This window comes from Martes martes, assembly GCF_963455335.1.
Source record: "Martes martes genome assembly, chromosome: 3".
NCBI lineage: Eukaryota > Metazoa > Chordata > Mammalia > Carnivora > Mustelidae > Martes > Martes martes.
This window is the reverse complement of record NC_137890.1, coordinates 182104983-182120232: the sequence shown is the minus strand read 5'-3', so window position 1 is coordinate 182120232 and position 15250 is coordinate 182104983. Positions and strand designations below refer to the sequence as shown.

General features: G+C 35.8%; 1 protein-coding gene across 1 annotated transcript in view; it reads left to right on the top strand.

The window, feature by feature from the left end:
- Nucleotides 1-15250, top strand: part of BMPR2 (bone morphogenetic protein receptor type 2) — a 205899-nt gene that overhangs the window by 101322 nt on the left and 89327 nt on the right. Inside the window, exons 2-3 of the mRNA XM_080799849.1 lie at nucleotides 7422-7592; nucleotides 9369-9539. Of these exons, the coding sequence (XP_080655975.1) occupies nucleotides 7422-7592; nucleotides 9369-9539 (342 nt within the window). The remainder of the gene's footprint in view (nucleotides 1-7421; nucleotides 7593-9368; nucleotides 9540-15250) is intronic.

Genomic DNA, 15250 nt, shown 5'->3' with positions numbered 1-15250 from the left:
GTGAAATTCACATTTTTCATGTGAAAACCTATTAGATGCCTTTTTATTTTTATGTAGGGAAAAGGAAATAGATATAAAGATTGGTGGATCAATCTTGTCCTTGGCATGCTTCTAGGAAAAGCTGGCCAGCAGAGTTTTCCACATTAAAGGGCCCTGGGTGTCCAGGGAGAGGGCATACTTTGCCCTTTTGACCTTATTACAAAGGACTAGTCTTTGTTTAAACAACAACAAAAACACCCCAGAACTGGAGTCTCATTTCAGATATTTAATGCCATAATTAGCTGGTATTTATTTTGTCACATTTTACTTTGTTTTTATGTAAGGAATACTGCTTGAATGACTCTTTAAACTAAGATTTTGTAGTACAAGTTAGTTTCTGCCAGTACTCTTGAAGTACTGGTCAGAGGAGGTTAGGAAATTTGAATGCTTTTAAAGCTTTTAATGAACAAATGTTTGGTCATATGTATGGGTCATATGTATTGATGGGTTATATTGTATCCTGTTGGTAGAGCACATAGTCTTAATGTCAAGTTCCTTTTTGTAGACACCATACTTTATCTTTCTAGAATATTGTTCTTGTTTTACTTTAAATAAACAAGATTCCTTTTAAAATTGAACATGTACACAGATGTGCATAGCAGTTTTCTTTCTGATAGCCAAGAACTAGAAACTACCCAGATGACCTTTTTAAAGGGTATAAAGTTAGATTGTAGTACATCCATACTATGGAATACTACTCTCTAAAAAGTAATAAACTATTGATATATGCAACAACTGGGATGAACCTCAAGGAAAATTTGCTCAGTGAAAAAAGCCAATTTCAAAAGGATGTGCATTGCAGGATTCTATTTATATAACAGTTGAGAAATAGCATAATTATCAAAGTGGAGAACAGATTAGTGGTTGCTATATTTTAGGAATGGAGACAAACAGATGGTGATTATAAATCATTAACATGAGGGAGTCTTGTGATAGTACAGTTGAGTATCTTGATTTTGATTTATTTTATTACTATTATTTTTAAAGATTTTATTTATTCATTTGTCAAAGAGAGAGAGAGCCCAAGCAAAGGGAGCACCAGGCGGAAGGAGAGGGAGAAGCAGGCTCTCTGCTGAGTGGGGAGCCTGATGCGGAACTCGATCCCAGGACCCTGGGATCATGACCTGAGCCAAAGGCAGATGCTTAACTGAGCCATCCAGGTGTCCCTTGATTTTTTTTTTACGATTTTATTTATTTATTTAACAGAGCACAAGCAGGGGGAGTGGCAGGCAGAGGGAGAGGGAGAAGCAGATACCCTGCTGAACAGGGAGCCCAATGTGGGGCTCCATCCCAGGACCCTGAGACCATGGCCTGAGCTAAAGGCAGATGCCTAACTGTTTGAGCCACCCAGGCAACCTGAGTATTTTGATTTTGATAGAATGTAACAGAATTGCATAGATTTGCAGTGCTTACACACAGTATTGCATGTATAACTGGCGAAATCCGAAAAAGCTGTATGAACTGTCCTAATGTCAATTTCCTGACTTTGGTATTGCGTAGTGTTTGTGTGGAATGTTTGCGCTGAGGAGAGAGGCATTAGACTTCATTCTGCATTTCTTTCCAACTACCTATAAGTCTCTAATTATTTAAAAATAAAATTTTTTCAATCAAAAATATTTGATTCAACTACAAATACTCTTGTTTTTGAAATGTCTAAAACATGGATATATTTTCATGAAAATTCAAATAATATAGGAGTATTTGGTAAAAAGGGAAAAGGGCAAATAGTTAATATTTTCAGAGTAGTTTGTTTTTTTCCTTTCTCTCTTCCCCTTGTAAAAATAAAGAAGTATAATGGTGTTGCTGATTTGTATCTATAATGATAGTTAACTGATGCAGACATGATAAAACTATGCCATACCTTTACATCCTACTTTCTTGGTAGTGTTGTATCATGGAGCGGGAAATTCAAGAGAGCTTAGTATTCCAGACATACCGTATCTGTTTCTGGAAATTAAATGCTGCATAGGATTAGAAAATATTGATCCAGGAAGCATATGTAAACAGAAAATGGTGACTTTATTCTCAGTAATTTGGATGTGTATGAGGGAGAAAATAATGTAATACTGTTTTTACACTTATACTATTTTTATAGCTTCATTTATTGTAGAGTGGTAGAAAGACTAGATGATTATTGCCTAGATTTTGTACCCTTTGAATGGGAATATGATATTGAGTAGATATGAAAAGTGTCTGTCCTTAATACTGTAGGGGATTTGTGCCATACAAAATGAGTTAAATAAACCTGATCTTGCTCTAGGAACAAATGAAGTTCACCTCCAGCTTGGTGTGGAGATACGCATGTAAACAGATTAAATATAATCCTAAAGTAATTAAGAGTAAAGAGCTTTGGAGCAAGAAAAAGTGACATTCTGAATATTGGGAATATGTATAAAGGCCAGCAAAGGTCTTCTATGTTAGTGGGAACCGAGAATGGACGAGTGGGATCAATCAATGGCAAGAAGTAGATGGGTCCCGGGGCTTGCTTACTTATGAGGCACAGGAGGCATAGGGCCCAAAGTATTTCTGGAGGCCATTGATAATTTCTTTTAAAATCAGAAGGAAAAAATGAACTTTTAGATTGAAGAAAATGTTTTAATGTCTAATTTTAATATATTTTCTTTATACCAATGCAGTTACAAAACATAATTTTAAATATTATTATTAAAGATTTTATTTATTTGAGAGAGAGACAGAGATAGAGCACAAGCAGGGAGGAGAGGGAGAAGCAGGCTACCTGTTGCGCAGGGAGCCTGACGTGGAGCTCAGTCCCAGGACCCTGGGATCATAATCTGAGATGAAGGCAGATGTTTGGCGGACTCAGACACCCAGGTGCCTCTTAAATTTTTTTTTATAGAGGAAGGGGCTCATGAAAAAAAAAGTTCCTTGTGTCCACAGAAATGATCATCCAGCTTTGTTGGTTCTTGATTGTGGAGGATCTTACAAACTAACTGAAGAGTTTGGATTTAATTCTAGAACATTAGGGACCTAACAGATTTTAAGCATAATCGGTTCTGTCTTTTATGATGATACCTCTGTCAGCAGTTTGGATGAGACTATTTCTAGTTTAATGTAGTTACATTAAATTAGAATTGTTTTAGTGCTTATTATAAGCAAATATCACCAGTTTAAAAAGAGGAGAACAATTTTTAAAAATATTTTATTTATTTATTTGAGAGAGGGGGAAATGAGTGGTGGGGGAGGCAGGGGCAGGGCAGAGGAAAAGAAGAAGTCTCTGCTGAGTGAGGAGCCTGTCTCACAGCTTTATCTCATGACCCTGAGATCATGACCTGAGCCAGAATCAGGAGTTGGAAGCTTAATAACTGAGCCACCCAGGCGCCCCAAGGAGAACAATTTTTTTAAAGACCCCATGTCTAATTACTACTGTTCCTGGTTAAGAACAACCCTTAAAAGACATTGACCGTAATGACCATACTTTGATCAAAATTTGTCTAGCTGTTGACCAATTTAGAATACCTACATAAATGATCAGGTCTATGTATATGATCTGTGACAGTATAATGCTAGGCTATACTATTTCTTATCATAATCTTTGCTTCATCCCTATTTTTCCTACATTATTTATGAAGAATCCCTAGCTTTATACACAGATACTGCTGATACTGATCTCAACAAATAGCATTTTTTAAAAAAGATTTTATTTATGTATTTGTCAGAGAGAGAGAAAGAGCATAAGCAGCGGGAGCGGGAGGCAGAGGGAGAAGTAGGCTCTCTGCAGATTAAGGAGCCCTATGCGGGACTCTATCCCAGGTCCCCGGGATCGTGACCTGAGCCGAAGGCAGGTGGTTAGCCAACTGAGCCACCCAGGCGTCCCTCAACAAATAGCATTTTTTTTTAAAGATTTTATTTATTTATGACAGAGAGAGATATCGAGAGAGAGAACACAAGCACAAGGGAGCTGAAGAGGGAGAAGCAGGCTCCCTGCTGAGCAGGGACCCTGATATGGGGCTTGATCCCAGGACAATGAGATCATGACCTGAGCCGAAGGCAGACACTTAACGACTGAGCCACCCAGGCGCCCCAACAAATAGCATTTTTAAAAAGATTTATTTATATATACTTTTTATTTTATTTATTTATTTAATTTAAATTCAATTAATGAACATATAATGTATTATTAGTTTCAGAGGTAGAGCTCAGTGATTCATCAGTTTTATATAATACCCAGTGCTCATTATATCATGTGTCCTCCTTCGTGTCAATCACAGTTACCCATCCCTCCAGCAACCCTCAGTTTCAACAAATAGCATTTTAAAAGCTGCAAATACTGTTTTATAAAATTTTTCTTTGTTTAAACAAGAGCTGTTTAGTTATAATTCTTGCTAGTATACCTTTATATTGCATAAAATATTGAATCATAATTTGAAAGAGTTACTGTTAAAATAGCAAATTATAATTGGTCTATACTAATGCCACTGTCACGAAATAATTCCTAAAAAGTAGGCTGATTTTTTTTTTTAAGATTTTATTTATTTATTTGAAAGGCAGAGATCACAAGTAGGCAGAGAGGCAGGCAGAGAGGGGGTGGGGTAGGCAGACTCCCCACTGAGCAGAGAGCCCAATGCGGGGCTCAATCCCAGGACCCTGAGATCATGACCTGAGCTGAAGGCAGAGGCTCAACCCACTGAGCCACCCAGGCACCACAGGCTGATGTTATTTTAAGAAAAAAATTATTTAGTAAAAACTCAGGGGTATTAAAGATATGATTCATTTCCCTCTCATTTGTACCTTTATTGTTTTGACATTCATTTCAACTTAGTTAGTAGGGGTGGGGTATGAAGAGGGATACCTAGGGAAGGTTGGATTTGTTTGTTTTTTGTCTTTTTCTGTAAGGAGAACTTTAGGTTTCAGTCATCAAATTATTTAATAATGGCACTAAGAGGGGCACCTGGGTGGCTCAGTTGGTTAAAGCCTCTGCCTTCAGCTCAGGTCATGATCCCAGGGTCCTGGGATCGAGCCCCACATCAGGCTCTCTGCTCAGCAGGGAGCCTGCTTCCCTTCCTCTCTCTCTGCCTGCCTCTCGCCTACTTGTGATCTCTGTCTGTCAAATAAATAAAAATTTAAAAAAATATAATGGCACTAAAAAATTTATACATGTTCAGGCTGTTAGCTACTTTTCAATTATAAAGGATATCTAAAAAGAGCAAAAAATTTTGTTCTAACATCTTTTTCTTCACAGAAGCATATCTTTTCTTTTTATATTTAAAGTAAATAAGGCAGTTTTATTTATGATTTCTTTACTTCTAGATACAGTTAAATCTGTATCTTCATTAACTCAGTATTTAACACAAAATTCTAGTAAAAATAGATAATAGGTGAGGAGGGGGAAAATAGGATATCTTGGTTATGGAAAACTAGAGTTATTGAGTTCACAAATTCTGACCTTTCTAACAATCAAGACAAAAATGGAAATTGAGTGGATTGTGTAATTTTATTATGTGGTATTGAAGGTAAGGAGCACTTAACCTGAGTCAAAAAAAGGTTGGGGTGCCTGGCTGACTGAATTGGAAGAACATGTGACTTTTGATCTTGGGTTTGTGAGTTTGAGCCCCATGCTGGATGTAGAGATGACTAAAAAAATAATAAAAATTTAAGAAAATAGTATGGGACAGGAAAAAGAAATTATGCCTTATAGATATGCTTTTTTATATCTCTATTACAGAGTTTTTGTTTGTAGTTTGAATCATTTAAGTATGAATCTTTGTGTTGTGTCTGCTTTGTATGTAGAAATATATTTTATTTTAATCTTTATAATCACTTGGTAAAGTTTGCAAATTAGGATAATCTGAGGAAATACTGGTATTAAATGTGTAAAATGATCTAGTAAATATAATTAAATTTATCATCAAATGAATTTGAATATGTGGCTACATGTTGCAGAAATATAGTGGAATCAAAATTAGGCTGATGTCCTAGAATTAGTTTTTATAAATAGACTATAGAATATTTTTTTGGCTATTTGGTTGTTATTAGTAGTATCTTATACAAGACTTCCTGAAATGGTTTTAAATGTGGAAATCAAGTTACATTTATGTTTTAGTAATTACTCTCTTTAAGTACTGAATTCAGTAATTACTGTCTGTCTCCAAATGGACCATACAAGATGCTTGAAGGGTAGAACTCTATATTACGTAATTATGAATACCCTATTTGCCTAGGCCAATACTTTGAAGGTGCTTTCTCTTGTAATAAATATGGCAGGTCATTGTGTCTAAATGGACTTAGGTATAGAGTTCTTGGCTCTTTCATTTCTTCCCTAGAGTTTGGTCCTTAGTTCTATAGGTTCAGAAACATTATTTTCATAGGTCATCTCCAGTGCTAAGGTGTTAGTGAATGAAGCCATGCTAGATAGGATATACACCCAAAATTAATAAATAAATCAAAAGCCCAAGAGGCCATATGTATATGTATTAGACTGTTATTCTGGTTAGTCAAACCTTAGGAAAGTCAGCTTTAAGAAACCAAATAAGAATCAGTTGTAGCTTTTGATAACCTTTTACTTCTTTGATTTTCTCAGCAATGTTAATAAATATTTGTTAGCTGATAAATTATGTGGCAAATATTCTATTGAAATTAGCTGAATCAGATTATGTGTATGGAAAAAGATTAACTAGAATTGAAAGTACATTGTGTTGTCCCTTCAGCATAACGTGTGAGCATTTCTGATTCTGGCTTTTATATTGGTACTTTTAATAACAAAGTAATTTTTTTTGCCAACGAATATTCTTAGTTTTAAAAACAAATTTACAAAGGTATATTTTATATACCATGAAATTAACTCATTTTAGGTGACTGATTTTTTTTTAAAATAAATTTACAGAGGTGTGCTGCCATTAGCACAGTCTAATTTTAGGACATTTCCATCTGCCCCAAAAGAAATTATGTACCCACTGGTAGTGATTCTCCTCATCCTTAGTTTACCATGCCCAATGATGTATGTTTAGCTTTCTATAACTGACTGTGAAATATTATAAAAGCAAATACTGCAGAATGTCCCAAAATTATTCAACCCTTTAGGTTTGTTAATTTGTTTTGAAGTTTTGATAATTTAAAGCATGGACATTGAAAATGATGGTTCTTTATTCAGATACCTAAATTATTTAATGGGAGAGTAGTGAGAATAATTTGTGTAAGAAAGGATTGCTTTTGGGAAATCAGTTTTCAAGCTTCTTATTTGGAGGTGACAAATTATTGAACAGAAAGGAAGTATGGAATAAATATAAATTACAAATGTATTTAGGTCTTGTTAAGGATTTAGTAGGAAAATATATAGTCCCTTTCAAAAAGACTAAGATTTTGTATAATAATATGTTGCCAAGGTTTTCATGAAATTAAATTTGTCATTCTTTTATTTATTTTAGCTTCTCAGAACCAAGAACGTCTATGTGCATTTAAAGATCCGTATCAACAAGACCTTGGGATAGGCGAGAGTCGAATCTCTCATGAAAATGGAACAATATTATGCTCAAAAGGTAGCACTTGCTATGGCCTCTGGGAGAAATCAAAAGGGGACATAAATCTCGTAAAGCAAGGCAAGTAAACTTTTCTTACCTAAAATAACTTTGTGTTTCATAAAATTGAAGGTATCTTTTATCTAAAAAGGACCCGGAGGTAGATTAAAACCTTTTCCAGGAAAACAGTTTCAAAATACATATCCATGTATATATTCACCCATTAGCCCCAAATTTGTAGAGGGTAATAGGTTTTTAGCTTATTTTAATAACATTTTTCTTATTACAGTGTTAATATATCTTCATTCTACAAAGTTTAGAAAATATAGAGAACTATGAGAAAAACAAATGTCTACAGTTCCATACATTTTTTTTTAAAGATTTTATTTATTTATTTGACACAGAGAGACAGCTAGAGAGTGAACACAAGCAGGGGGGATGGGAGAAGGAGAAGCAGGCTTCCCGCTGAGCAGGGAGCCTGATGTGGGGCTCGATCCCAGGACCCTGGAATCATGACCTGAGCCGAAGGCTGATGCTTAATGACTGAGCCCCCCAGGTGCCCCTCCAATTCCATATGCTTACAAATTCTTTTACATATTAGTTTATTCCCTGCAAGTATATTTTTTATGGACCTCTATGTTTATATGTATGTGGCCTTATTTTTCAAAATTAGGATGATACTGTATGTATAAACAATTTCATACCCAATATTTCTTATCTTAAATATATTATGAACATTTTCCTATGTCTTTAAATATACTTTGAAAACATTTTTCAGCTCTGTACAATATTTCGTTGTATGCACGTATTGTTTATATGCAGTTTACTTACACATTACTCTGTTGTTGGACAGTGTATTGTGTTCTGGTTTTACTGTGATACATAATGCTTCAGTGGACATCTTTGAACGTAAATCTTTCATTGTATCTGATTATTTCCCTGGAATAGATTGCAGAAGGTAGAATTATTAGATAATAAAGCATGAATATCTTAAAGGCTCTTTATGAAAATTGCCATGTGGCTTTCTATAAATGCTATATACATTTACATTCTTCCCAGCAGTATATGGGAGTATTACTGAAATCTTGTTATGATAATATATTATTTTTTTAAACTTAGAACAATTTAATAGGTATAAACAAAAAGGAAATCTTACTGTTGCTTTAATAATAATTCTTAGATTAATGATGAGGTTAAACATTTACTGGTGGCTTTTCTCCCCATGAAGTGCTTGTTAAAACTCTGCCATTTTGGGTGCCTGGGTGGCCAAGTGGGTTAAAGCTTCTGCCTTCGGCTCAGGTCATGATCCTAGGGTCCTGGGATCGAGTTCCGCATCGGGCTCTCTGCTCCGCAGGGAGCCTGCTTCCTCCTCTCTCTCTCTGCCTGCCTCTCTGCCTACTTGCGATCTCTGTCTGTCAAATAAATAAATAAAATCTTTAAAAAAAAACAAAACAAAACTCTGCCATTTTTTGTTGTTGTTATTTAAAAAATGTAGGGGTGCCTGGGTGGCTCAGTGGGTTAAGTCTCTGCCTTCAGCTCGGGTCATGATCTCAGGGATCATGCGTGGGATCGAGCCCCGAGTCGGGCTCTTTGCTCGGAAGGGAGCCTGCTTCCCCCTCTCTCTACCTGCCTCTCTGCCTACTTGTGTTCTCTCTCTCTGTGTCAAATAAATAAATAAAATCTTTAAAAAAAAATTTAAAAATGTGTATTTCCCATTCATTTGCAGGAGTAGTTTATAACTCATATGTATTATGTACTTACTGTGTCACATTGATTGCAATTATTTCTTTGTTGTTTTCCTTTTAACTTTATTTATTGTATTAACCCTAACTTGTTTGCATTAATATCAATTTGTAGGTTGTTGGTCTCACATTGGAGATCCCCAGGAGTGTCATTATGAAGAATGTGTAGTAACTACTACCCCTCCCTCAATTCAAAATGGTACATACCGTTTCTGCTGCTGTAGCACAGATTTGTGTAACGTCAACTTCACTGAGAATTTTCCACCTCCAGACACAACACCACTCAGTAAGTAGTTTAAGTAATTTACTTTCCTTATTGTTAATTCTTTTCTCCAAAGATCTGCAAAATTTTAAAAAAATATAAAAACACCAGGTTTGGCAGAGGGAAAGAGAGAGTTCAGACATTATGAGACCACATCTGGTTAACACCTGAAATCAAAAGAGGTGCACCAGGATTTCCAGGGTATCACAAGAGTACCAAATAAGTTTGAATTGAGATATGGTACTTTCCAGCCTCTGTGAAGCTATACTTCCAACAGTACAAATATACATACACATGTGGGTGCCTGGCTGATTCATAGTTGATAGAGCATGCAACTCTTGATCACAGTGTCATGAGTTCATACCACACACTGGACATAGAGCTTACTTAAAAAAAATACTTATGGAGGCACCTGGGTGGCTCAGTTGATTAAGCGGTCAGCTTGATTTTGTCTCTGGTAATGAGATCAAGTCCTGCATCAGGACTTGAGATTCTCTCTCTCCCTCCCCATTGCCCCTTCACCTGTTCACTCTCTCTTAAATAAATAAAGAAGGAAAATATTTAAAAAAAAAACAAACCCTCACATATGCATAGAGTTATTCATTGCAGTATTATTTATAATGGTAAAACACTGGGAACTCTTAAATGTTCAGGAATAGATTAGTTAAAATATACTATGATATATACATATAATGGAGCACTAACTATACATCTATAACAAAAAATGAGTAAGATCTCTATGAATTTATATGGAGTGATTTCTGGAGATAATGTTAGGAGAATAAAAAGCATATATATACTGTGCTGTCTCTTGTGTAAGACAGAAAACTTACCTTTACAAAAAGAAACAAAGGATAAACCAGAAGATACTAAGTTGGTTACTTACAAGGGATGGAGAGAAAGGAGTGAAAAGTGTAAAGGAATGAAAGAACTAATGTAAGGATTTTACAAACACAGTGTTTTACTATTTATACTACTTCGGGCAATATGGGATGTAAGAGATGGGAGGAGAATTGCAAACAAATACTGAACTCTTTTAAGTTTGTTTTCTAATAGCCTGGACAAAGCAATTGTGAAACAATTGTAGATGTATAATAAGATTAAGAAATAAGTAAATGGTGTTGATGCTTTTGGGAGCCAGTGCTCTTACTGAGGAAATAGGCACATACAATTGTAGATGGAGGAATACAATAGAATACTGTACAGATAGATTATAATTCAAGGTATGAGAATGGATTTATGATTTTAAAAATAATACATATGTATGTGTTACATGCATGGATATATGGCCATGTATACATGTGTGTGCATGTGTATATATTTGTATTTATGTGTGTAGTGTACACACACATCCCTATATATATATATGTCTTAGCTCTATTTGTTGAAAAGGATAAGAAGGCATAAATAGCACCCCAGTAGCAGTAAACAAATGTAATACCCAGATTTAGATTCTAATACCACTCCCCAGCGAAAAGAAGTTGGGCTCCTTGGAAAAATGACTTATTCTAAGACTGGAGCAGAATAGGTGCAAGATAAGCCAGAAGTATCCTGTAACACTAGAAAGTAAGGAAAAGAAGTGCCCCCAAATGTGGGGGGAGACTTGTCACAAGGAAATAGGATCCGGCTTGAAGAAATTCCTACTGTCTAAATTTGGGACAATTTGAGTGCTAAAGAAGTACAGTAACAAATTGTAAACCATTGGAGGGAAAATGAATTCATGAGTCAATGCTGATAGCAGAGAAGGAAGAAGAGAGAGTACTTATAGTAGAATGCCAGGTGCCAGCTGGTAAGTTTAGGGGAGTGGAGTTGGAAAATTATCCTTCTGTAGCCATCATGGTAAGGATTGGATCAGGCAAGAATAACCAAAACATCCTAAATCTAAGGGCATTTTGAATATGGAGTTTATTTGCATTATTATTTTTTTTAAGATTTTATTTATTTATTTGACAGAGAGAGAGACAGCGAGAGAGAGGGAACATAAGCAGGGGGAGTGAGAGAGGGAGAAGCAGGCTTCTCCTGCAGGGAGCTGGATGCGGGGCTAGATCCCAGGACCTTGGGATCATGCCCTGAGCCAAAGGCAGACACTTAATGACCGAGCCACTCAGGCGCCCTAGGATAATTTGCATTATTTCAAAGTGTCTCCCACATATTGCAAGGGAAATATTAGTAATTATAAGTTGAGGATATTGGGTAACACCTTGATCAGGTAATTAAAATCAGCATCATTAATGAAGGACAAGATAGACATCCATGATACCCTGAGAAGGACACAGTATCACTAATGGAGTACTGTATTTCATCCAAGAATGCATAACCAGAATCTAATCATGAGGGAACATCACACAAACCATGAACTAGGAGTGCTCTGTTAAAAGAAGGGGATTTGTCAAAAATGCCAATGTCCTATAAAGCAAAGAGACTGTGGGAAAGATCTAGATAAAAAGGAGGCTAAAGAAACTTTACAGCTAAGCCATGCCTAACTCTCCTTTGCTGGATGTGAAAAATATGATAAAGGACATTGTTAGACCAATTGGCAAAAGAGATGATTAAGGAGTTATTTCAATATTAAATATACTGAAGCTGGTAACAACAGTACTGCGGTTATATAAGAGAATATCCATATTCTTAGGAAATATCCTAAGAAATGTTTAGAAATAAGGGACAATAATGTGTGTGTGTGTGTGTGTGTGTGTATTAACTTCCCTGAGATGGTTCAAAAAAAGTATGTGCGTGTGTGGTGCGCACAGAAACAGAAAAGAATGGGGGGTGCCAGGGTAGCTCAGTTGGTTAAGAGTCTGCCTTCAGCTTGGGTCATGATCTCAGGGTCCTGGGACTGAGCCCCATGTCAGGCTCCCTGATCAGTTGGGGGAGTCTCTTCTCCTTCTCCCTTCCCCTGCTTGTGCTCTCTCGCTCCCTCAAACAAAATCTTAAAAAAAAAAAAGTTAAAGCCAGCAAATAGGGTAAAATGGTAACAATAAGTGAAATTGGGTAAAGATGTATGGTTATTCTTTGTACTCTTCTCATTCTTAGAACTATTCTGAAAGTTTTAAGTTATTTCCAGATAAAAATTTAAAAATTTATCTTTTTGGAAGCACATTTCAAGAATTCTCTGTCAAGGGCTTTTATTAGTCCATACTCTGAGATCTTTGGTTTGGGATTATTTCCTTTAATTTGTTGAAACACTAAACTGAAAGTAGTAGGATGTTTTTTCATATCTACTCAAGGCCATTAGCTTTTATCCTGAATTGGCTACATTTATTTTCCACAAAGAAGCAAACAAACAAAATAAGATTTCTAATTTTCATTTGTACATCTAGCTAGATGAAAGAGAAGTGAATTTGTGCATAAGTTCTTCTCAATATTTTTATAGCTACATTTCAGAATGTTACTGAGATTTTGGTCTACTATAATCTTTTGAACCAAAAGCTAAAGTATTGCCAACTAGGAATCAGTTATGTTAGCCCAATAAAAAGGGAACGTGTTTTTTAAGTAAAGTGCTGTAATATGGGAGCATTGGCTCAATTTACTTCTTTTGTTCGAAACAAAGTAAGTGAATTTGAAGTTAGCAAACAAGATGAATATTGATTTTTGCATTAACCTCAAGAAAAATAGTCGTATTGAATGTCAGACATTTAGTCTATAAATGATAGGTGCTTGATCAAAATAAAAATAGTTTTAAAGTGTTGAAGTTTAAAGAAATTGATTAAAATATTAAGACGCCTGGGTGTCTCGGTTGGTTAAGCATCTGACTTTTTTCACACTTACTGATTTTTTATTTTAATTTTTTAAATTTTTTTCAGTATTCCAAGATTCATGTTTTATTCATTCCAAGATTCATGGAGCACACCCAGTGCTCCATGCAATACGTGCCTTCCTTAATACCCACCACCAGGCTCACCCAACCCTCCACCCCCTCCCCTCTAAGGAGTAACACGGAGGACATTGGGAGAAGGAGAGGAGAAGTGAGTTGGGGGAAATCAGAGGGGGAGACAAACTATGAGAGGCTGTGAACATTAAGAAGCGTCTCACTCTTGATTTTGGCACGGGTCATGATCTCAGGGTCATAACACAGAGCCCCATGTCAGGTTCTGCGCTTAGTGTGGAGTCTGCTCAAGAACTTTCCCTCTCCCTCTGCCCCTCCCCTGCTCTTGCTCTCTTTCTCTCTCTCTAAAATAAATAAAATCTTTTAAAAATATATGTGTATATAAAATTAAGAAGCAGAACTTTTTGTTCTTGGTATACATCAGTAGAAAGTCTGGTGATGGTGATTTTTTTCTCCTTTAAAATTTTCCATTATAAAAATACCACTTATTGAATATTTAACATACATATTTGTCAAAAACATTTATATATGTTTAAAATTTGCTGGAAATATGGTGCACACTTTTAAGTTATGGAGAAGTAGGATAGTGTGTGTTGACTGTTGAAGAGGAAGGTTACATATTATTCTTATATTCTTGCCTTATTTGAATCTTTAACCTGAGAATATATTTGTGTATAATGTGTATGAGAAAATATTAAGGGAATACATGCTTGTTAAATTAGAAAAGTAGAAAAATGAGATAAGTGGAAAGAAGAGAAATAATCTTTAATAAGTTCTATATCCAAATACAATCATTATTAATATTTTGGATATTTTTTCCTAGTCTTCTCTTTTTAATTTTTGTATATTTGTATTAGTGATAAAAATGTATTTCAGGGATCACGTGGCTGGCTCACTTGGCATGTGACTCTTGATCTTTCATGTCCTGAGTTAGAGCCCCACATTGAGGGTAGAGTTTACTTTTTAAAAAAAGGGTGGGAGGGGGAATGCATTTTAGATCCTGCTTTGTTGTTGAGTAGATTAAGTGTTTTCCAGTTTACTATATGTTTCATAGTCATCAGTTTTAATGGTTATATAATATTTCATCAATTGATATTTTCCTTATCCATTCCCTTGTTTTGGACATTTAGGCTGTTTCTAGTATTTTATGTCAGTGGACATCTTTGTACATATAGCATTAAATTAAATTATAATTGCCAGAATTGTTATTTCTATATCCAGTAGTAACAATATTAAAATTCCTCATATATTGTCAAATTGCTTTTCTGTTGGTAGAAACAGTTCACATTCTCCGATTAGTGATGTACTGGAGTGCATGTTCCATCATGTCTTTATCAGCACTAGTATTCTTATTTTTTTTGAAGATTTTATTTATTTATTTGACACACAGAGAGAAGGAGAGAGCAAGCACAAGTAGGTGGAGTAGGAGGCAGGGAGGAAGCAGGCTCCCCTCTGAACAAGGAGCCCATTGTGGCACTCAATCCCAGGACCCTGGGATCATGACCTGAGCTAAAGGCAAACACTTAGCCAACTTAGCCACACAGGCACCCCAGCACTAGTATTATTAAAATAAAACTTTGCTGAGATCATTTTGAAATATGATTTGGATTGCGTTTTGTTTTGGGGGGATTTTTTTGAGCAAGAGAGAGAGAGAACGTGAGGGGAGTGGGCAGAGGAAGAGAGTGAGAATCTTAAGTAGGCTCCACTCTAAGCACAGAGCACAATGCTGGGCTTGAGATCATGACCTGAGCCAAAATCAAGAGTTGGATGCTTAACTGAGCCACCCGGGCCGCCCCTTGGATTATTTTTATTAGTGAGGTTCACGTGGTTTTTTTCTCTCTGTTTTGAGTTTCCTGTGTTCATTGCCTATCTGTAATATTCTTTTTCAATAATGAAGCTAATTAGCTTT